A 24,335-nucleotide genomic window follows, 5' to 3' on the forward strand; every position below is an offset into this window, starting at 1 on the left:
ATATTGGGAACGGGCTAATCTAATGAGCAGAATAAAATCAGTGCTTCGGGAAGCAAACAATTTGGTAACTGTACTATAAAAGTAATGAATACTTTATCCTTGCTTTAGTGAATCTGAATGACTGAATAAAAAACCCAATCAATATCTGAAAATGTGCTGCCAAAGTGCCCAGAATATTTCAGCTATGCGTGTATCCTACACATACAGACTACTCCTATTAACTGCTTGGTTTGTAGCCTCTAAGGCGGGGTGAGCTTCCTCAGAAACCCTCAGTCTTTGAGACAGATCCTGCGGTCTTAAAAAAATGCTGGTCAGATACTTCATTAGCAGATGAAGTACTACTCGATCTGAGTGTTTTGCCATCTACAGACATGATTGCTAGGCATATTCATAAAGATCGATACGTACCGACACCTATGCCAGAAAACTGAGAATCAAATACACAGGCTTGGTACATCCAGGTGAGCAGGGCCAGGCCGCCTGTGGGAAGGGAGGGAGCCATGTCCCCAGGATGTGCACCACTACCACCAAGTTAAGGCATCACTGGGACAGGGCTTCGTTACAAACCTCTGTTAGCACAGACGATGTTGTGTTTAAACTCCATGTACACACTCCTGTCCGAGTGTGAAACGGCCATACCTCCTCAGAGGAGGCTTGGGCTCTTTGTGATACGGGTCCTGTAAATGAACCCGTTAGGCACATTGAATTAGCATCTGTAGTTGATTTTTCTTAGCCTCCCTGAGCATTTTCATATTTGTAAGCCTGGCGTTCTTTACTTTCCCAATATACTAGTATCAGAGTCAGCCTGTTATATAATATTTGAATATCTGAATAGTTGCCATTATTCAAAAACCAAAAATCAGTTGTCCGCATGGCTTAACACACGTCATTTGAACCTCCAGAACACAAAGGTTTTCTTTTTTTTCTTTAAAATACCCTTTGTATTTTCCTGTGAGTCACACTCATGTTTACAAGCATATTTCTCTGCAACAAGGATACAAATTATTACTAATTTATTTTTTTTAAAAGCACATCAAAGCAAAGGATGCTTCAGCAATTATAAAAATTAACAAGCCAGGACTTCAAGAGCAACTCTAAGTCTTACTAGGTTTGAAGTAAGACTGGATGAGGTCCTTCACCAGGAGGAAACACTGAGAATGGATGTTAAGGACCCCAGGGTCACTGCTCCCACTTTCTCCAGATCTTTCACGAGGTTGAAGAGTTATCTCCAGCACTGCCCCCACGGCGTGGATTTTCTGTCCAAATGTGCCTCATTTAAGTGGGAGGGACTGCAATATATTGCCGAAGTTTAAATGGACATTTACTTGTATGAATAACAACATTAACAACTTTCTATTTCACAGCGTCACTATTTCAACCCCAATGATGAGGTGTATTCAGCAGACACCCAGGGATGCACCAGCTGAGCTTTGAAACTGCCCCTTTAAACCCACAGCACTTTCTAACCAGCACTGTGTTTTAAAGGGTAAAAAGCTTTCCAGAAAAGTCAAATACATTCCAGCGACCGAAGATCTGTTTTTTTCCAGGCACCAATTTTCTTGTGGCCCTAAATGTGCTGCTGAAACCTGGGGTGAGAAATGAACAATTAGAGAAAACTGTTCCCCCCCACTCAAGAAAAAAACTAAACAGCAAAAATCCAAACGAAAAATAAAATCAGAAAAATCAAGTAAAAAAATATTCCAGGAAAAAAACTCTGAAAAACCAACACAAAAAGAAGCGTTAAGGAGAAACTGTAAAGTCTCAAGTGCCGAAGAGGAGCCAGCCGGGGGTGGCAGCGCGGTGGCAGGCCGGGCTGCGCGAGCAGAGGGGCGCGGGCAGCGGCCGCTGCCGAGCGGCGGGGCAGGGGGCAGGAATGGGGGCAGGGCCGGGGGCAGGGCGCAGGGGACAGGGGCAGGAGCAGGGGTTAGGGGTCAGGAGCGGCAGGCAGGAGCCGGAGGCAGGGGTAGGGGCGGGGGGCAGGAGCAGGGGAAAGAGGGCTGGTTGCATGGGTAGGCAGCAGGGTCGGGGGGCAGGGTCGGGGTGCAGGAGCCGGGGGCAGCGGCAGGGTCGGGGGGGCAGGGGCGGGGGACAGGAGCCGGGGGGAGGGGCAGGGGCAGGAGGCGCGCCCGGCCCCCTGGCGGCGGTCCGGCCCCGTCGGGGCGGGGCGCGGGGAAGTTTCCTCGCGGGGCGCGGGGCGCTCGGTGTGGTGCCGCCGGCTGGGCCCGCGCCGTCGAGGGCGGCGGGCGGGGGGGGCCGGTCCGCGCTGCCGGCGGAGGAAGGAGGGCGGTGGGGGGAGCCCCGAGGTGGGGGGGCGTGTGCGTGCCCCGGGCCGGGGGTGGACGCGGCGCTGCTTGCATGGGCTGCCGCCGGGATGCGGCGGGAAGCGTGAGGCGGCGCGGCTGAGGCGAGGCGGGGAGGGGACGAGCGATGCTCCGCCGCCGCGGCGGCTCCGCGCACCGGCGGACCTAGGAGCGGCGGTGGCGCGCAGAGAGGGACGGCTCTCCGGGCGGCCGGCCGCGACCCCCGCCCCGCCGCGATGGCCACCGAGGTGGTGTGCGGGCTCACCTTCCGGCTGCTCCTGCCCGTGTGCCTGACTGCCGGTACGTCCCTCCGTCCGTCGGTGGGTCGCCGGGCGGGTGGGCGTCCCGGGGCCGCGGGACCGGTCCTCGCAGCCCGCCGGGCCGGCGGCTCGCGGGGCGCTCGGCAATCTTTCCTCGCGGCTGCTCCCACATTCCGCTATTTCCCCAGGAAACTTCAGGCTCCGTAGCGCACCCCTGATCTCTTACATATTTGTTGTTGTTGCCGTTAACGTTGTTACTAGTTTTTGCGTGGCTGCGCGCCCGGGGGCCGGGGCCGCACGTGTGGCGGGCGCTGCTGGACCGGCGCGCGGGGCTGCGGGGCCCTTCGCCCGCAAACACTGCGGCGGGGTCTCGCGGCGCCCCGCAACCCCGGGGAAGGCGTGCGGGGGGGGACGGACGGACGGACGACACGAGGACGGACGGGGGACGTGGCTCGGTGCTCGCCCTCCAGGCGTTCCGGTTCATGTGCCGTGTTAGGGTTTCGGGGGTGCTCCGTCAAAGCGAGGAGCAAGCGTCTTTCGGAAGGAGCGATCTCTGATTTGCGGAGGTTTTCAGGAGGCAGATTTTCAGTATTTTGAGAGAAAGAAATTTCCGTTTATTAAAGCGCGTTACTTAGCAGGCGGCCATCCAGGAAACGAGTCATTTTTGGATGGAGAACTGCCGTGTCCAGCCACGGGTGAATATGTTGGTATTAATCCATCCCCTCGGCGCGATTTTAAACATAAAACTCGGAGCAAGCTGGATTACCCGCTAGGTCGGGAGGACGACGGGCGGCTCTCGAAAGCCGCGGTGCCGGAGGGCGGGTCGGGCGGCCGCGGCAGGGGCTGGTGCCTGCCGGGGCGGGAGGAGGGAAAGCGGGTGCCGGGGGTGGTGTGTCCCCCCGCAGGGCGCGGACGGACCCCCTCGGCGGCCAGCCCGGCGCCGCGCATCCCCCGCGGCCAGCGGAGCGGTGCGGGCCCAGCCTCGCGCGGGCGCCGCGGGGCCCCGGGCCGGTCCCGGCCGCCGCAGCCCCCGACCGGCCGCGCTGGGCGGCGCGGGGGCCGCCTGCCGTCCCGGGGGTGCAGCCCTCCGTGCGGCCTCGCCGGACCCCCGGGTCAGCGCTGTCCGCCCCCCGCGGCACACGCAGCCTTCCTGGGGCTTTGCCCTTGGCGAGCCCCGCGGCCAGCGCCGCTCCCCTTCAGCACCCTCCCTCCGCGCCGCCCGGGAGGTGCCCCGCGCTGTCGCCCCAGGTGCCCTCCGCTGCCCCCCGCCGCTCCTCCGGGAGCGAGGACGCGGCCCCCGTCCTCAGCCCCGCCAGAGGCGTGCGGGACCCGGGTCGCGCCCTGGCGCCCGGCGGCGTGCAGCCTCCCCTGCCTTCAGGGGTCGGGAGTGAAAACGATTTTCCGCCGTCGTCTCGCTTGAGGCGACGCGGTGGGTGCCGTCGGCGGGCGAGATGGGTACGGAGGGCGAGATGGCGGCGGCTCTGCAGGCTGTCACCAGCACCTGCGCGCCCCTGCCGCCCTTGCCGAAGCCCGCGGGCTCCCCGCAGGTGCCCAGCCCTGCGCTTGGTGGCCACCGCTGGGCCCGGGGAGGGCGCCGCTCCGCAGGCCCGTGGGCGCGGGGCCCCGTCTGCTTTGGGGCTCTCCCTGCGGGACCGGGTGCGGTGCCTGGGCGGGCGGGGGGCTGCCCGCCAGCGCCGGGGGTGGTGGTACCGGGCGGCTTTCTCGGCGCCAGGGTTGGGCATAGGGCACCCCCTGTTTAAAGCCTCTGGGGCCCCATCTGTATTTTCTTTAAGCTGGGGGAAAGTGGGTTATGGATGAGGGTGAATTTGCTGGAAAGACACGTGGGAAGAAGGAAAGATTCGAGAAAATAAATTGTGTTCAGGTGGAATTTTCTTATGTTACTCTAATAACGTAATACCTAGCTGCGGTATTAAAATAGTGAGGTATTGTTCTGTCAGGTGCTTATTCTGGTTCTTGCCAAACTCTTTCTCTATCAAAACAAGTTCAGATAAAATTGTTTTGCTGTCCCGATTCCCAGTATTTAGTAATGCAGGGATACTTTCGCATTGCAGTTATACCTCGACAGATGAGAACTGATGTTGTCATGAATTGTTTATGCTTGTAATTCTTATTCATCTATAGATTAATTGAAATGTAAAACCTGAAGGGGGGACTTGTCATCCTGAGTATGAAACAAATCCCGCCGCAGAGCTTTTGGTTTTGGACCCAGTGATCTTGTTCAGTTGGATCTGAGAGAGGATAAGAGAGGAATCAGTAAATGGACAAACAGCTTTTCTCATACCTTAATTTACCGTGCCTGCAAATCTTTTCCCCTTTACAACCTGTTAGCAGAGTGCTTATTAGGGTGAAACCTAGGTCAGCCTGCTTCACTTCTCCACTTCTCTTGCATCTTGCACCTGAGTTGTCCCCAACCAATGCTCTCCTCCTTTCCAAAGCATCAAGGAATTGTTCTGTGGGCTTCTGGAAAAAGGTGTTGTATAGTTCATGTATCAGTGATGGGGTTTTGTATGACTTACGGTGAGGTTACATCCACAGCTGAAAAGCTGCCCTGAGGACTCACTGCGCAGTGATGCCTTGTGTCTCCTACCCGTGGCTGGGCAGTGAGCGTGCCTGAGAGTGCCAAAAGAGTGTAAATACAGAGTTGTTCTTTTGGTTCAGAATCCACGCATGTATGATTTTAAAATGCTAGATTACTGTTGTTTCTTATCGTGGTATAATGTGCTCCTCTGTTTCTAAGAGTAGAACGTAACAAGGTTGGAGAGCCCTGATGAGGTGTGTGGAGGGCAATGGCAGCTGTGGCATACTCGTTAAAAATAACACAACTGCAAAGCTGAAAGATCATTCCTTAAATACTTGGAAAATGGTTAATGCTTCAAATCCTTAATACTTTAAATACTTCATTTTAGAAGTAAGTAAAATTAAATTCTGGTGCTAGTTGTCTTTGCTGGTATGAAATACTTTCCAAGCATTGATTAGTAATAAGTGAGAAAACACAATTCTGTATAAGAATTTTTTTTAGGATGAGATTTGTAGCTCTGAAGAGTGTAATCTTGTGCAGGTAAGCCTAGATGGATCCATTTAAAGCTCAAGAATGACATGTCCCGAGTGTCTGCTGAAGATGGGAAATTTAATATGTATAAAATGAAAGACTTTTTTTGAGATTGAAAAGCTGATTTTAGGTTTATGCCTTCAAAGTCAGTCCACCATCATGTTATTTTCATGATAAAATCTTACGTTCAGTCTGATGTGAACCTAGAGCTTAAATGATAACTCACAGTAATGTGAAACTTCCTTGCAAATAAAGTACTGTGTTCTGTAATAAGACAGAGTTGGATCTGTTGCTTGGTTTTTTTTAGTGAGATTACTGCAATGTGATATTTTCCTGTATCATAGTAGTACAATGCTGAAAAAAAAAAAAAATGGAGGAAGCTTTTGGCACTGATGGTGGGAAGTGGGCTTTTTGTGTTTTAAAGCTTGAGCCTTGGCATGAACCTGTCGGTTTTTTGTTATTCAAATGAACTTGAAGCATGCAAAATGTAATTTGTCTCTCTGAAGTAAGGCATCAGAACAACTCTTTGCTAATTGCTTTCTTTGGTTTATAAAGGCTTGAACCACAAAGTTGCACTTCACATCATTTGATAACAATTTTTAATTATTCTGCTTCCAATTGTTTTACTTGCCACACAATTCATTAGTTTTCTTTTAAGCAAAATACTGTTTTCAAATGTGGTGCTGGGAAGAAAAATGCTTAGAGAGGACAGCTTTCTCTGGTTTTTGACTAATGCTGTTGGATTGCATGTTATCAGCAAATCTGCTTCGGTGAGCTAGCTGCCTGGCCCAAGTGCTTCCGAGAAGTTACGCTTGCTTTCTGAACTCTTGAAATTTGACCAGACAAAGTAAGAATTGTAGGAGTTTCTAGAAAGTTGGGGGTTTGCTGAGGGGGGGGGAGCACAGGTGTCAGTGTTTGGTAAGTGGTGGTAGGTAAAAAAATACTTCAGAGTTTTTGTAGGTGACAGAGTTTGGATATTAGTTGGAAGTTTTCACTTGTTTCTTCAAGCCAGATCTTTGAACTCCTGCTAAATAGTGGGAATTGCTTTTATTTCTCCTTTCAGTGGCCGTGATTCATCAGAATGGTCATCTCTTTAGGGTATGAATGATGTGTTGCAAAGAATTTTTTTTAAAGCATGCACAATATTCTCAAAAACGTGTATATTGAATTGTTGGAAGTGCCTCAGCGGGACAGACGTCCTTGTCCTGCCTTGGAAGGAAAAGGTAGATTCCAGCATGCTTGGGTGCTCTTTGACTTTTATCCCCAAATTAACAAATACCGATGAAAACTTTGGAGGGGAAGTATCTGCATTGTTACATTAGCAGGTAATAACATGCTGTTAAAATTATGTGTTTTAAAGAGTATTTCAGAATCAGTTCTTCCCTGTGTGTTTTGATGCTTTGAATTAGTACTATTCACATTTTCTGTAGATAGAAGTTGGACAATTCTGTAATATTAAGACAAGTCTGTGGAGGCAGCGAACCATGTCATGCTTGGATTCATTTTTTTGGGGGTGCTTATCCTTGATTTTATTGGAGGTGGCTGCTTAAAATCCGTAAAAATGATGGTACAATATGACACTGTGTTGCAGTTTTGAGGCAACTGAATGATTTTTGTGTGCCAATCTGTGCAGGTGATGTCAGGGTGATGACAAAGCAAGTAGCGATGCAGGAGCTTTCAGACTAGAGGGTAATTTGCTTAGTGACATTTCATGTGGCAGTACAGATGTATGGATATGTGGATATTAAAAAAACTGACATATTTTTGAAGTTTAGATAAGCTTTGCATAGTGAAAGTGCTGTTTATTATGCTTGGAAATTGCACAGCTACTGAAAAGAATGAAAGAATGATCAAACTGTTGTGGGTTTTTTTTGTTATTATGGTGGCATTGGGGAGTATTTATTATTATGTACGGAAAATAATTATATGGAACAGCATGAGAGAGGTTCACATAGGCTTCCTGTTACATTTTAAAACTGTTGTTAGCCCAGAACACTCTTGAAATGTCAGTCACAGCAACAAGAAGTCTAGGAACCCCTTAATGGGTAGCGTGCTGAAAAAAAAAATTAATTAACTTGGATGTCACTTTGCACAAGAGATCCTAAAATGGCTGTTAGGTTTTCTTCCCCTCTTCAAATGTTTAGAAATTTATCTGCCTTCTTTGATTAAAGGAAGTTTTGCCCAGTTCAGTGGGAGCAGGTGAAAGATGTCAAGAATGAGAAATAGATACAGCCTTGCAGGAACAGCGTTTTCCAGGCTTGTAGGCACAGGGTTAGATTTTCTTGTTCACAGAAAGTAAATGTAATTTCAATCTCTGTGGCTTCCATCTTAGGTCAATTAAGATCCAGAGAAAAGTGTTTCGGGGAGAGCAGGGAGGCAGCAGTCGCCTGCAAGCACTGTGTGCTCGGCTGTAATAGCCATCTCAGGCTGACTGCCTTTGCTTCCCCCTAGCACGCAGGCTGGGAAACACTATTTAAAGATTCATGCCAGAAAAAGGGGGAATAAAACGTCTCTCCTAATGTTCTTACCACCTCTAGTTACTTATCCTAACTGTTCTGTTAAGTGGTTTGAATCCACTTAATGGTTAAGATGAGATAAAACCAAAACCTATAAATTTGTAAGGCTTAGGGCTTGCCTGGTAGGTAACTTGTTCCACAGACAGTATTGAACTTGGGAACAGAAATCCGTGGGAGGCAGCTGACTGGAGAGAGATACTTGGAGAAAGTGGACAACTTGCCTGATAACTGTAGGAACTGGAAAGCATTTGAATCCTTTATTTGTAGTGCTGGAGCTCACAGGTATCAGTTGCAAATCGTGTCATGCATGAAATTCCTCTCTGTCTCCTAGTAAAACACTGAGCCATATCCTGTTTGGTTGTGTGTGTGTGTTGTTTGGTTTTGGTTTTTTTTGTTTGTTTGGGTTTCTTTGTGTTTTGGTGGTTTTTTTTTTTCTAATTACAGCAGTCAAAATCATAGCATGAGATGATAGAACTGTAGATATTTTGGGATCAGATGATTCATTTTTTTTCTGAGGATGTTTCTGAGGGAGGTCAAGGAAGAGAATGGTACCATTATTGTACCCATACATGTGTAGCCACAGTGCTCTTTCATCTCAAGGAGTTTGCCAAAAGTCCCAAAATGTGGGAAACAAAAACTGTTAGACAAAAGGGTGGAGGGACAGAGTGCAACAGTTTTAACCACTGAAGAACTAGATTTTATGGTGCAGGTTTACCGGCATGTCTGTTGGAGTAGTGAGTTGCAAATGCTGGCAAAAGCAGACCAACTTCAGAATGGCTGTCATGTCTAAAAGGGCTCTTGGAAGGGAATATTATGAAATCATGGGTAAAAGGACTCTTGGAAGGGAGTATTATGACATGGGTTGTATGTGAGAGGGACTAGTGATGATGAACTCCTTCATAACAGTAAAATTCTAACAGTAAAATCTTGTTCACATGCATGTGAAGCTGCTGGATGTTTGCACTTTGGCTTTTCTTTTCTAGATCTCTTTTTCTCTTTTGATGTTGAAATGATAGCCCTTGCGAAGCTGAAGCATGTTATTTTGAGGATAACCTTCACTTGAACACCAGTAACTACTTTTTCCTTTTGGACGGCAGCACTCTAAGCTTAAACAGGCTGTTTGCTTTTCGTCGTGAAGATGGATGTTAGCAATTGCGAATTAGTGAAAAAACCTGTGTAGTCAAGTAGATTGTACAAAACTTTGTAATATCTTTAGGCAGTTCTAAAGATACTGTAAGTATGACTTGTTAAGCTAGTAAAAGGCTGTATAGCAAGTTTTTTGGGGTTGGTTGTTTTGTTTTTTTTTTTTTTTTCTGTGCTGCAGCAGATTGATCAATGCTAGTAACTAAATCAATCCAGGTTTGTTTCCTAGGGTAAAAATTTTCTGTAACATTACTTTTGTGGTGATCACAAGTCTTCATGCTGTCATCTTGACAGATCTCTGAAGCTAAGCAGATCAGAAGCTGGCAGCATGCAGATCAGTTTTCAGAAAAAGTGCAGGTGTTGCTGGCAGGAATACAAGTGACGGAGTCCTCTGACTTGTACTGAGAGAAACTGGTATGCTAGGGGTTATTTTGTCAGATAAAACAGCTTAAGATTTTGAATATTAAAAAAAGAAGTGCACAGGTTGAATTATATATTAACTTTATTTTGGTGCGTTTGTTAGGAGCATATCCTTTGATGCATTACGTTCAGGATGTGGTTGAATTAATGCACTTCTCCTCTTCTCCTGAAAGTCTCACCTGTCCATTTCCTGTCTCCAGTAGGCAGCTGGAAAACCTGAATGTCACATTAAGGTTGCTGTTCTGTATCTTAATTCCTTTTATATCTTTAATGCTGAGCTGCAGTGTTAGCTTTGATAATATCCTGTAGCAATGAATTCCATGGGTGAACCATGCCATGAATAAAAAGGAGTGCTCTTTAATTCATTTTCAGTTTGTTGCTTTAGTAAATAATCCTTTGGATGGGAGAAAGTATGTATAATCACTTAAATCAACAACAGTCTAGTATTCTGTTTACTCTAACACTTTAGAATAACATTTGCAAGGCATAAAATCAACCATTAAGATTAGCTGTAGAAATTAACAGCTCTGAGTTTCCTATCAATTGTCCAGTTCTGAAGAGAAAGGAATGAGAATTATGTAAATCTGCCTTCCCCATTAATGAAGAGTTTTAGTATGCTATACTTTCACAGTTTGAATCCTTAGAGGGTGCAGCGTAGCAGTTCTCTGAGCTCATTCGTGTAGCCTTCAGTTTGGAAGCTCGTTTGGAAGTGAAGTAAAACTTAAAGAAGTGAGTGTGTGTGTTTGTGAGTGATGTACTAATCACTCCCTTTTTTGGCAAAATATTATAAAGCATGGGACTGCAGACATTACATACCCTGTCTACTGTTTCCAAGCCACTAATTTGTTAATGTTGCTTGACAGAACCATAACTTAAACCCAAAGTATTTTAAGTGGCATTAGAGTGAGGGTCAGTTATGCCCCTTATTCAGGAGTTGCACGGGAGGCTGAAAATTATTTCCTTAACAGATAAGGGTGTGTGTTCTGGATTCTCACTGTGTTGAAGGATATGCAAACTCTATGTGGGTAGAGAGGTGCTAAACAAGTGCTGTCTTTTCCCTAGTCACACTAATACTACTCAATAAACTGTACACTGATGGCTTTTTGGTGAAAGACATGCTATTAGATAAATCAGCTCCTGGGTAATTTGAGGAACATTGAATTACTTTTGCTAGTTGTATATTCCAGGTTGCAATGATATGTTTAGCCTTTAACTTTAGCTTTTTTAAAAAGCAGATTGAGACTGGAAAGGCTCAGAAAGGAATGATCAGCGAAACATACTGGATAGCCAGTGTACTCCCCACCTTGTAAGCTGAAATAAGCCTTTCTCCAAACTGGTAAATCTCCAGCTGTAAAACGTGATGCTGATTACAGCATGTTTACTTGTCTAGGAAATAACCTGTTAATCTCTAGCAAGCAAGTACAGTGACACTTACTCTGAATTTCATTTTAATACATGCTTATATATTGGAAAATGTCTGGAACATGCAAAACGTTTGCATAGTGGCTGCAACTGTTTGTGTTTTGGTTTTCTTCCCTTGTTATATTTGTGGCTTTTTACGACATCTTTCAGAATAACAGTTTCCTGGTCACTGAGAATAAATTAATTCATAAACCCAAGGCAAGCGAGGGAAATTTGTCTCCACAAATCCTGATTTATGTAGAAAAATTTTACTGCCATAAATAAATATTAGCTCATGTTGTCATTTTGTTGGCCTACTTCTATGAGAGTATTGTTAAACAGTATTCATAGCTGTAATGTAGTTCCTAAATGCATTAGTCCTTCACTCAGTGCTTAATATTTTTAAGTTCTGTCCTATTGCGTTCCTTAATAATGCTACATTTTTTTACACAGGTACATACTTATATCCACCTCAACAAGATAACAGCCTAAAAGAACCTGTATGTTTTAACCTTTTGAAACTTTTGTCAGAGACCAGACTTTCTGGCACGTGTATTGCAGGGCATCTTTTAGAAGGAGCGTGCTTTCAGTTGCAAGCATGTAATTATAATTACTTTCTACATTTTTGCACGAGTCATTGATAACATCAACATTTTCTTTGTTGGCAATAATTTTATGCTTCTGGGTAACAAATCGTAGAGAAATATTTGTACCTTTTCTAAATGCTAGATTATAAAATTGTTTTGTTCAGGTTGTAGCGCTGTCAGTCAAAGAAATTCTGTTGTGGTAAGTGTGCCACCAACCAGAGAAGCTGTATTAAGTTTTTGATTCTTTCTTTTCCTTCTTTCTTCTCTAGACATTTAACATGTCAAATAACTGTTTAATTTAGTTCATACTTCATAGATCTTTGTTCTCTATCTCGCTTATTTGTTAGCTAAACGCTACGCATGTGTATCTGCAATATAGTGCTATGTAAATAATAAATACCACTTCCCTAGATTATTTTATCTAAATTGAAAGGAAGTCTGTAACCAGCTTTTTCTTTTAAAAATCCACTTTGGATAAAATGTCATTGCTGTTTTCTTAGAAACAAAGCTTCTGGTAAAGATAATCAAGTTCAGCACTTTCTTTCATCATTGCAATGTATAATTGAGCACACCCCCACCCCCCACCCCAATGCATTACCATGTCTGTTTGTGTGTTTGTGAAAATATGTTTAAATTGAAAGGTCTTAATCTCATAGTTCAGGCTTTTCACTATGTTTCTTGTTATATAGACTTTGATGTCCCATTTTCTCTGACCTTGTTAGTTCTTTTCTTCTGAAGTCGGATCAGGTCTCTTTTAACAGAACTGAACAAAAGCCCCTCCTGTGGTTTTAAAGATACTTTATTGACCATTTTTCATACAATTGCTGATTAGGGAAACTCTGTGATTTACTTCTATGATAAATGAGCTTCTCCTTCTTGCCTAATGTGACACATCTTTCTTTTCCTAAGCTTTCATGCCTTTCTCACCATATGGATCAGGACCTTTTGTCTTTGTTGGGCAACAACGTATGTGTCCATATTACTTGAAAAATGCATTTCCCTTCTTGCTCCTTGGGAGGGGCCTGTCATTTCCATGGGGTGTAGTTTGGAGGTCTTCCTTACCTGAGCCTACTGCTGTGCTTGTTAGCATGGCAGGTCGTACAGCTTAGCTCAGAGCTTCACTGTTTCACTAATGTCAGGTGAAACAACTTTTATATTCCCAAAGATACAGCACAGAAAACAATGGGGGAGGAAAACTTAGTCAGCCACACAAGCTGTATTTATTCTGTACCACACAAGCCTTAAGTGTACCCCCGCCTCCTTTCAAAATAAATCCAATAATTGACTTAATCTCCTTGTTTAGTGGCTGGTTGCTCTTAACAATGGGCCCTGTAATGTTTAGAAGGATTAGTGGTCAGTGACATTTATTTTCCATCACTGGTCTGCAAGTGATGCTTTTCTCGTGAAAGAAGTCTGAGAAAATTGACCCTGTTTTACACTTCCTCGACCCAATACAACTTTCCTCCCCAAGTTCTAACCTTTTGATTTGTTTGATCTTGAAACACACTGTCTATGTGTATACTCTGAGGCAAATAAGAAATACCGTGAATATATACAAGTTTATTGATATGTGTCTTAAAATACCCTTCTGTAGTGTTTAACCTGTCAGACATTTGTTCTTATTGAACTGAGTCAACAAGCTCAATCATCATGCCCATTAGTGTACATAAACATCAAAACCTGTTTCTCACAGCTTTTCATCGTCATCTGCAATACAGCACAACAGTTGCTTGAAGACCTCTACAAATACATTCCTTGTTAATTTGCTGAAAGCAGAAGTAAGCATACTCTTTTTATGTATCGTTAAAAAGATCCTTGCAGTTTATTGTACCACTGTGATTTTAAGCAAAAATTGCTTTAAGAAACAGTAACCGTACGTGAAAGAAGCCGCTGTCAACTTTTGGCAGCCTCAGTAAGCCTCTCCTGAGATCTACGTTTTTATCATAGCGTGCAGACATACTGAGGGGTGTTTGACAACCCCACTCTGCCATTTTGAGGGTCTGGAAGTGGGGGCTGGCCTCATCACTTCCGTTGATCCCTTGCTGTTGAGAGGTCCAGATTAAAATGCAGAAAAGAGGCAGGCAGTACACAAGCCCTGCTCCCTACAGCTTGGCTGCTCAGCTGTGAGCTATGTTGGCAATAGTAAGGAAATGGCAGAAGGACCCAAATGGTCATTAGTGTACCCTGGAGGATGAAGCAGCTGAACTGCTAGAACTGCAGAAGGTGGCTATGCAAACTGGAAAGAACAAGAAAGTCTCATTACCAGAGTATCCTGCCTGCATAATTAATGCATGTTAGTCGTTGTTGGAATACACTGAAATAAGAATGTAGCAGTTAAAAATCCCACAAACACACACACACAAACCAAAAAGGATGAGATTGCCAAGTCACTGAAACTAGCATCTGTTCTGAGAAGAAAGAATAATGTTCTCCTGTGGGACAAGTAGTTCCATAGTTACTCAGTTTGGGTTTCTCACACATTCATTTGAAGCAGTTGAGGTTGGCGGCTCACCTGCAAGGTTTCTGGGGTGATTACAGGATGGGCTCTGGTCTGTCTCTGTGTTTCCCTCTTTAGAGCATCTCAGGCTGGCAGGCAGCTCGGGAGGTCTCTTCTCCAGTCTCCCGCTCAATGCAGTACTGAATTTAAATGTGACTGCTCAGGGTGTTCCTGTTGTGTTTTGAAAGTCTCTGAGAATGGAGGTCTACAACCTCTTCCAGTTAGCCTCACAGTGATTGTTTGGTGGGGTGGGGTTTTTTTGGTTTTTGTTTTTTTTTTTTTTTTTTTTTTTTTTTAACTTTCCCCTCTTATATCTTTCTGACTTCAGTTTGTGGCCATTGTCTCTCAGTATACACATCTGTAAAGAGCCGGGCTCTGTCTTTTGTGTAGCTTGCCCTTAAGGTGGCTACTGTGGCTACAGAGGGCTACTGTGGGGTGCCCCTGGAGGTGTCTGGTCTCAGGACTGAAGGAGCCCTGGTTCTGCAACCTCTCCTCATGGGGCTTTAAGCTCCAGTCCTGACTGCCCTCCCTTCGAGCTGTTAAAGTTTATCAACATATTTCTTGTCCTGAGGGGGGCCAGGATTGCACATGGTGCTCTACAGTGGTTTAATGAAGGCTGAGTGAAGGGGAATAACCACTTCCATTGGGTATGCTCCTGTTTGTACAGCCCAGAAGCTTACATTGAATGTTACAAGGGAGATCTGATCAAAAACTCTTTCACCTTGAGTGTGAGAAAGAGAAGGTAGATGTTGACAATTTTTATTATTCCTTAAAAAAAAAAAAGAATGAAACACTATGACTTCTGTACTATGATCAAAGGTTCATGAATAAAAATAAATTTATGTTGGAATTCATGTTGGATATTATATCTGAACAGTCAGCGTTGGTACCCAGACAGAACTTACAGGAGTTCTTCTGTCTCTTTTTGATTTAAGGACCAAAGTATCTAGTCTTTACAGTAAGTCCTACACTCTCTCTCCTCACATGAAAGTAGTATTTTCTTCAAAATGTCCTGGTTATAGCTTTTGGGTTTTGGTTCTAAACTGTATAGCAGTGGGTCTTGGAAATCCTGCGGTGAGGAATTGTTTCTTCAGTCTTTCTCTAAACTCATTGGTACCTTAAATCTCAGAGAGTGCAATTTTCCATTCTTGGTTTAAAAAAAATAAATTAATTAACCACAGCCAGTGTCTGTAGGGCTTGTTCTGATTTGCCATGTCTTAACACATACAATATGCACTAAAAGGCTCAAAAAGGTTAAGCTTGTGTTTCTCAGCTGGAAGTGCTGATTATTAATGAACGTTATTCTGTAACATTGGCACAGTCATTTGTCACTGGCTTGCAATGAATGGAATGATGAATTAATACAAGACCTACAGCATTTCTTCTTCATTTCAAGAACTGTCCAATGCTGGCATCCTCTAAGAGGCCAACTAGCCAGTAAATTATTGGCGTTAGTTTCCCAGCAATCATGTTCACATACTTGAATATTTTTAATTAATCAGTATTTGTTGTTATTCTGCAAATCACTGACAGCTAATTTGTTTTAAAACCACAGGAAAAAGATCAGTTCTGCATGTTTCTGTATTGCGCTCTTTTCTCCTAGATGATCTCCATCTTATGTAGTATTGACAGATTACTTTTAGCAGTAGTTACTTTACTGCTGGATGGCTATTTTGAAACAAGTTTTGAAAAGCTGGCTTGTATTTTGGATATATGAAACACTTGGTGCTAGTCATTCACAGAATCTGTTGTAGTGGGTTTTATAGATCCAGCAGAATGAATTGTTTCCAAATTTTTGCTTGAAAACTACAAGGTTTATGTACTCATTTGACTGTAGTGTTTAGTTAACAGTGCTGCATTTAGAAGGTCAACCTGCTGTATATTGGAAATTCTGTTCCTCAACCTCTTTCATTCTACAAGCAGCATGGGATGTGTTGCAGTTTAACCATATAAAAAGTTGAACCGCTCATTGCGTGTAGCGTAGCTAGCCTTCATTTGGTAAAAGGCAAGTTACTGATATCGGAAGTTACACATGACTACTGTTTTTTCTACTGTTCTGTACATGCCTGTCCTTAGGGAACAGCTGACTTCAACATGAAAAATGGTAACTGATGTAGTATACTTGTAGCCACCTAGATGACTTTTCTGAGGGCTACTAATGCTGTTAACTGTCAGAATTGTGGGGAATGTCCTCATGTCTTCCTGCAGCTTAGCACTGGCTTTTTGCACTGTCTGCATCTGTTGCTCCTTCCCTTCTTTGAAATATTAATACCACCCCCCATGCTACACTACAAATAAAATATGTACTGAATGCATACAAATAAAATGTCATCTGAGCATATCATTGCAGAAGCATCACACTTAATTATTCTTTTCATTTGGCTGCCTAATTTGGCAACCTGTGTCATCTGTTGCTCAAATGTGTTTTATTGTGAGACCGCCTTTTCTAAATATAAAACATTTAAAAAGGGTATTGATATGTACAGGGAAATATCAAGATAATGTGTGCTTTAAAAAGTGGTCTAGAACTATTGGTAATTTTAGCTTTAGAGTTTCATAAAGATTGTATAACTAAAATGTTCAGATATTTCTGATATTCTAGCAACTAGGGTGTGTAGCTCTCCTAGCATGTGGGAGTAGAAAAAGCTAAAGATGATGTGCCTGACTTTCAGAATTGCCAGACTCCATGTAATTTACTGAATCATACTTGCCTGGGGATACCCATCCTTTTTGCAGATCAGACCTGACAAGTTTCCTGTTTGCATCCCATGTCTGTGCATAAGGGGTGAGTAAGATCTTGCATAGGTGGAGAGAAGTAGCATGCTGCAGAACAGAATTTTGCAAAACTGTGTTACTACTAAAGGTAATAAGGTGAATCAAAGTAAACATATGCTATTTTCCCATGTAACACCTTTTTTTTTTTTTTTCATTTCCTTCTTGAGGTGATGCATTTAAAATGTGTTCAGGTAATTCATTCTGTTAGTGCCATTTTTTTCTAGAATAAATCGTTTTATTCTTCGACATGTTGATGTTGGTTGTTAGGATTGGTGCATGTTGGTTGCTTAATTGATTTTAAAACATCACCTTCCAGGTTGGCAGATTCTTTAATGCATCATACAATCTTTTATTTTTATTTTTTTTAAAAAAAGTAATGATTCCCTAGGCAATGTCCAAGAAGTGCTGCCAGTGCCAGAAGGTTACTCAGAAAGGCCAGCGTCTTTATTCCATGAATTAGGTAACATGTAACACACCGTATCATCTTAACAAACCTGATTAAATCAGAGGAAGATGTAAAACAAAATTAAAAAGAAACTGCTGTTGCTGTGTTTTGTAACGTGAGATAATCATAAGCTTGTAATTCCCTTCATTCCTGAGGTATGTGTGTACCTAATGAGATTGTTGCTTATACTTAAAATAAGAAATAACTGAGATTCAGCCTCAAAGTCAGCAGTAGTGTCTGTGGTTAGTGTAAGACCACAAATGGTGTCAAAAATTAATGATGTCATGGGTATGCACAAAGAGCAGAGAAAAAGACACTCGGAATGCAGCCTTGGGCACAAGAGAAGGGAAGTGTCTTTTATGCGGTGGTTAATCAAAACTACAGAAGAAGGTAGTACCAGTGCTGTTCGCAGAGCTGTTGTTAACACATTGGAGTGAAGTTGTTTGTTTCATGTTGTTTTTCATCAAAATCCCAGTAAAAAGCATTGTCCTTCAAGAACCACTGCCACAAACTGCAACATCATTGTCTCTCCTCACAAGATTCCTTAGGCTGGCAGAGTAGCCTCTGCTGCTAGCCATTTTTTCCTTCTTCTTTTTAATTTTTTTTAGCTGTTCCTGTTTCTTGTTACTGATTGGTATCACATACCCCCTGAGATGCAGTAGTACCTTGGAGGTGGTAACTTTGGGGTGGAGGTGTGTGTTGGTATTACAATGAGATTATTTCATCTGAGGAAAGTAATTTTGCCACAATTGTTGGCTGAGCAGTGGACATCTCATGTATTCTTCCTTTGACAACCGCTATGCAGCTTATCAGCTGTGTGGTGCCGCCAAGTTCCCCCTGCGGGGAGCACAGCAGAGCCCGGCCGCGGGGTCCCCGCTCCGCTCCCCCCTCCCTTACTCCTGTCAGCAGGTGCCGAGGTGGCAGGGTGCCTTGCTCAGGGAGCCGTGGTAAGGCAGATTCCAACCATCCCGAAAGCAATAGCTGTATTTTACCCTAAAAAGCTTTCTGTACTACTGTGTTTCTATTAGGTCTCAGTTTTCTCTAATTTCCTCCCCCAAAGTAATTTTCCTACAACTGCTAATAAGGTAGAGGTAATACAATAAAAAGTGCTGTAGAATAGAATAGAACAGTTTAGGCTGGAACAGACTTTTAAGAGCATAGACACATGGTTTAGCGGTGGACTTGGCAGTGCTAGGTTAATGGCTGGACTCTAAGTGCCACATCTACACACACATCTTGTAAATACCTCCAGGGATGGTGACTCCACCACCTCGCTGGGCAGCCTGTTCCAAAGCTTGACAACCCTTTCAGTGAGTAAATGTTGCCTAATATCCAATCTAAACCTGCTCTGGTGCGACTTGAGCCTGTTTCTTCCTGTCCTATCACTTATTTGGTAGAAGAGACTGACGCCCACCTGCCTACAGCCTCCTTTCAGGTAGTTGTAGAGAGTGATAAGGTCCCCCCGAGCCTCCTTTTCTCCAGGCTTAAAAACCCCGGTTCCCGTAGCTGCTCTTTGTAAGACTTGTTCTCTAGACCCTTCACGAGCTTCATTGCCCTTCTCTGGACACACTCCAGCACCTCAGTGCTGGAGTATTCGCGGGGCGGCCTCACCAGCATCGAGTATGGGGGACGATCCCTTCCCTTGTCCTGCTGGCCACACTGTCTCTGATACAAATGGCCTTGACCTTGTAGTATTTGAATCTTTATATCTTGCATTGATTTCTTGGGAGTTTTGAGTGGTCAGCATCCCACAGTATCCATCTGTCGTCTTTTTTTGGAAATAACATTAGTCAAATATAGAATGGGTAGTGCTACCTGAACCGTCTTATAATTTAAAAATTATAGCAAAGATGCAATAGGACTGATTTATTTGAGTCAGATTTACTGACAGTGGTAATATCAAACAATTATATTCTAATAATTTAAATGATGCTTCTGTTTAGAGAAATCAGGATCCTTTGCTGTTATGTAACAGGTAGGGGAAGAAGTCATACCTAGCCCCAGATGTGTTTTTTAGGTATGGATGGAGTTCTAGTAACTTGAAAGTAGTTATTCTCAGTGTATCCTGGCAAATCTGAAATTGGGTTATGACCAATGGAAAAATAATCTGAGAAGATGTAACTGTATGAATTAGGTGTTAGTATGAAGTATGGTAGAACATTAACAATTTAATTAAGGTGTGCTATTCACAGATACCTGCAAGGCACATGACTAAGACTAGGTACTATGATATGCATTATGTTTTTTGCTGGCTTCTAGGACACAGAAATGGAAGGTTTTAACATTCAAAGGTTCTCTGTGATGGATGTATTAGTAAATCCAAAGTCCCTGTGAAAGAGATAGTTGGCTACCTTGAGATGAAACAAACTAATAAAAATTGTAAAGGGAATGAATATGTTCACAGTGATGTGAGAGATAAATTTGCTGTGGTTAAGTCTGGAAGGCTGTGAAGGCAGTTTACGTGGTTCAGGACATGACTGGCACTGTTGAAAACATCCACTGGGTTGAGGGTCAGAGACAGCATAGCACATGCAGAAAATAACCATGTGCTTGGTCAGATGCCTGCTTCGTCTTTCACCGATGCTCAGTGTCAGCAGGCGCAGTATCTGCCCAGTCTTCCAGTGTCTGCTAAAAACGTGCATGCGAATTGATGCACAGAGGAGAGCATGTTTCTTTTTGAAGATCTCTCTCTTAGGAACTTGTGAATGATTTTGTCAAGATATTTCAGAAAGGGTTCTGGTTGGTTTGTTTTTCTTACAGTACTTGTGGACACGTCACCAGGTAAATGTCCTGGTTTATTGGCTGGGAATGACAATTGAGCTGTTCCTCTTAACAAGAACAAAACATTGCAGAGGCAAGTCCAGTTACATATTCTGTGCATTGTCTTCATAGTGTCTTCTGTGTATTCTGTGTGTTGTCTTCATAGCATTACTGAATTCCTTAACGTGCAGTGAAGTAAATGGGCTTTCAAAAATGTGAGAGTGTAGATGTACCTAGTTTTAATACACGAAGTAATCTTATTTTCTTTTGTGGTTAATGCTATAAATCGATAGCAGAGGTATAAATAATTTTTTGCTGCAGTATTAGAATTGGTAGGTAGAAGTGGATTACCCTGATTTATCCTCCCAGGTGGCTAAATTTAGAGAGAAAGGGTGTGGAAATCCTGTGTCTGAAACAAGAGTGAGACAGCAGAATATTAAAAATTCAGGTCTAGTGGTGGCAATGGATTTCTTTTTTGCATAACCAGAGGGTAAGTGAACACACACGAGGCATCTGAAGGTACATTTAAAGTACCTGGTGGGTGAAATCAGACTTTCAGCTAAACGGTTTCCTTAGTCCATAGTAAAACACTGGATTATTTTGTTCAGTTGCATAGGGATACAGGTATTTTCTATTTTCCTAGTGTTACTGTGCACTGGCTGATCTTTCTGTTTGTTACAAAACTTAATCATTTTCACAACAATGAGGAAACATAGTTATTTGACTTTGCCTGAAGAGATTGACTGAGCGGGACAAGTGCCTACTGCTGCATAGCCAGTTTTCTGTGGTGGATGTTACTGTACATGTTGATAAACATGTAAAGTGTCCAGTGCTTAGATAAGTATTAGGCATGGTTTTTCTTGTTACTAATGTATACAGAAGTTAATCATATTTATGTATGTGTAACATTTTTTCTGTATAAGGCTCTTGTGAAGAACTGAGGTGGATCGAGGTACCAAGATAAACAAAGATGTATGACTGTTGTTTTGGACAGGCTTCAGAAGAGTAAATATTTGTCTGAAGGTATAGCTTTGTTGGTGTTTTGCCTTTCCCCTTTAGAAGCCACATGTCCTCATGTGGGAGCTGGTCTGTTTCTGAGCTTGCCATTTTCCTGAAAGAGTGAGCCGTGGGTTATAGGGGTTGTATTGATGTGACTCCATAAAAACAGGCACCTTCTTTAGAAGCAAATCGAGTTATATTTGAAGAAATACAAATGGAGTGTAATTTACTGACCTGCTGAATGTGGCAGGAGACAATCGTCAGTGAGGGAGATAATTATATAATAATGTGATTGTAATGGTATTGTGTTTCAGAGTATTTTAAGCCCATTTTATGAAGTATTTGAAGGCAAGCTGATAAGGGCAGTTAAGCAAAGAACAGGAAAGGTAGCAAACGGAGTATGAAAGGTGAGCGTACAGAGAATGAGAATAAGGAAGATGTTAGTAGAGTGAGAGATAGGGTAGGAGGTGTTTAAAAAGAATGAAGAAATCACTGGCTGATTTTTGAGAAATGAGAAAATGAGTAGATGAGTTCAAAGAGATGAATGATGTTTGGAAGCAGGCTAGGAAGATGAAGACAGCTGCCAACTAGGCCAGCTGGGAGACCAATTATAAAAACAGCAAATAACACTGTCCGTAGAAAGTATATTAGTCATGGTGGCGAGCAACAATGCATGAATCCTGGAAATAACAGGGAGGGAAGTGACAGGGGTTCCATAAAAGACTGAATGTAGTGGAAGGGATGCAGAAATGGAGACTCAAGATTGCATCCAAACTAAGAGGCAGTGAAAACAAAAGGAAATCCAGAGGAGAGACAAAGGTTAGACTTGCTGTGTTTCAAAGAGCCTCAATTTGAGGAGATGACCAGGCACCCAAGAAGAGACAATAAAAGTGACAAATGTGAGATGGTGCTGAAAGGACAGAGAGGGGAAGTGTATGAATCTAGAAATTGTTGAGGATGGAATTTGGTATTTTGGGCTTGTTTTTTGATTTCAGGGGGTGAATGGCGTTACTGCGGAGGTAATGATCTGTCAGCCTCTAGTGCAGTTCAGAGTAATGTACTTTTCCCAGAGATGACTGAAATTGTGGAAGGATCAGTGGTAAATATGCTTACTTATTGAAACTTCATTGAGGTACAAATACAACTACTTTGGGAATCAATGTTTCTGACTTGTATTTAAAAAAAAAACCAACAAAACAACAAACCCCAAACAAAAAACAACAACAAAAAAAAACCCCAAACCCCCAAACCAACCCAACAAACAGAAAAAGGTGTGTACTGTGCTAGTGCATTTTTTGTTTCATCCTAAAAGTTATTCCTAAATATGGCTTCCTTCCCTCTTCCTGCGCTTCTGTCCATCGTGTGTCCTTCTTTGGGCTCTGTGGTCCATGGAGGTCTCTGGGATGCTTAGTGCTCTGCATTCTTGCTGGCATCCTTCCTTCTCATCCCACCTTGGTACGCGATGTCTCCATGATGAACAGTAGAGAATGAAGTAATGGCTATGACACTCTAGGGCTGGCTTCTCAAAATTTGATCAAAGTAGTGGTGTGAGTTGCTGTGGAAGGGATTACTTTAAAAAGTGAAGTGAAGCAACTGCCTGACTAGGACTGCCTTGTCCTTCCCATGTTGGGCTGCATGTGGTCCCTTAGTCTTTTTTTGCATGCAGTGGGGTAGCTGTGGACTGGGGGGCTGTCAGCAGCAAGGATGGTGGTCCCTCTGCAGGTGTAGGGTCTTGGTGTCTCGGGCTGAGTACTTGTGGAGATGACATGCGTGGCCATCAGTTCAGCAAAGATGGGGGCTTGCTGTCCTGGTACGAAGAGCCTCCCCTGGCTCTCCAGCCCAAGCCCTGGTGTCCTTGGGGCTGCTGGTGTGTGGCTCAGAGAGGCTGTGCTCCTGCCAGTCCTGAGGCTGTGCTGGATGCCACAGGCATGACATTCCCTGCTGCATCCTCAGTGGAGAGAGATCCTGGCTCCTCTGCCTCCCTGTTCCTGTCATCACTCTCATATGGCAGCTGTTTGAGTTGTCGTGGTTTGCTGCTTAGGGCAGTGGTGATCTGTCCCGTTCTTCTGTCTAAACTGTATTTCACAGTGAACCCAAGGTTGTTGGGTGCAGCAAGCTCTGAACCAGGCAGTCAGCCAGTGTCAAATACATTCTCATTTTATGAGTCAGTGGCTCTCTGGCTTGTTAAAATCGTGGTCAGTCTTATCAACCCCAGTCAGCCAGTAATGGTGTTTGGTGGTTTGCTTGCCCAGGGAAAAGTCTTTTGTCTTGCATCTCTGAATTGCATTTTATTTTTTGCTTTAGGAGAAATATGTTCTTTCTTATGCTTTGTAAAACTTTTAAAAGAAAAACAATGTCATGACCACATAGAGATACTCTTTATAAATTAATTGGATTCTTGTATTTTTCAGGAAATCTGGTTTTCCTTGGGAACATTATTTTAGTCATCATATGTCTCACTGGGTTATGACCTTATTGTACTAGTGCAGCAATTAGCTCTTTAAGTTTCTTCTTCCAGGGCATGTAAAAATAATTAAGTGGTGCTGTCATACACCAGCTAAAAGGATTCATACATGCACATTCATTCTGTGTTTCATACTATATAGCTGGATCAATTTAAATTTAATAAAATGGTGTACGTGCCTAAAACTTTGGTTCTTAAAAGATTTTTTTTAAATCTGGAAACTAGTTTATTGGCATTTACTTTTTTTTTGTTCAGAGAGAGAAATCTTGCTTGTTTCTTGGGTCTTCTGTTTCACTTTCCATATGCTTTATTATAAGGATTCTTTAATATTTCAAAATAGTAACTTTAGCTTCTTACTTGTAGTTTTTTTAAAATATGAACATTTTAAGGCAAAACTGGAAGGTGGATTTATTTCTGTGATCTCAGGGAGGGAGAAAACCTGCAGAATTTTTGAAGCACTCACTTGTTTTGAGAGTCTTGCATGTTGCTGTTTTTGAAAAAGGGAACATGTTGATGGGGACAGTTGTGAAGTACTGAAATGAGATAAACCATTGCAACTATGGCTGCAATGCTCTTGGGACTCCTTAGCCTTGTCTCTACTGGGAAGCTAAGTATTTGCTAGAAATTGTTGTTCGCTTTTTTTTTTCCCCCTGCTTTGTAGCTGTTCTCTTAGAAGGGCTTTGAACGCTAGCATAAGC

At 43.3% G+C, this 24,335-nt stretch overlaps 1 protein-coding gene and 1 long non-coding RNA gene across 13 annotated transcripts in view; one reads left to right on the forward strand and one right to left on the reverse strand.

Annotated features, from left to right (window-relative positions):
- Positions 1 to 996: 996 nt before the first annotated feature.
- Positions 997 to 2,672, reverse strand: LOC121084793. The gene is made up of 2 exons (XR_005826870.1): positions 2,566 to 2,672; positions 997 to 1,586 (listed from the first exon to the last, which is right to left on the reverse strand). It is a non-coding gene; the product is annotated as an uncharacterized LOC121084793 (long non-coding RNA).
- PIEZO2 (piezo type mechanosensitive ion channel component 2) overlaps positions 2,324 to 24,335 on the forward strand; it is a 313,781-nt gene continuing 291,769 nt past the window's right edge. For all 12 annotated transcript variants that reach the window (XM_040586706.1, XM_040586713.1, XM_040586711.1 and 9 more), the window contains exon 1: positions 2,324 to 2,600. In XM_040586706.1, coding sequence (XP_040442640.1) covers positions 2,537 to 2,600 — 64 coding nt within the window. In that variant the 5' untranslated portion in view covers positions 2,324 to 2,536. The remainder of the gene's footprint in view (positions 2,601 to 24,335) is intronic.

The sequence above is a fragment of the Falco naumanni genome, chromosome 3 (assembly GCF_017639655.2).
Source record: "Falco naumanni isolate bFalNau1 chromosome 3, bFalNau1.pat, whole genome shotgun sequence".
NCBI classification, from domain to species: domain Eukaryota; kingdom Metazoa; phylum Chordata; class Aves; order Falconiformes; family Falconidae; genus Falco; species Falco naumanni.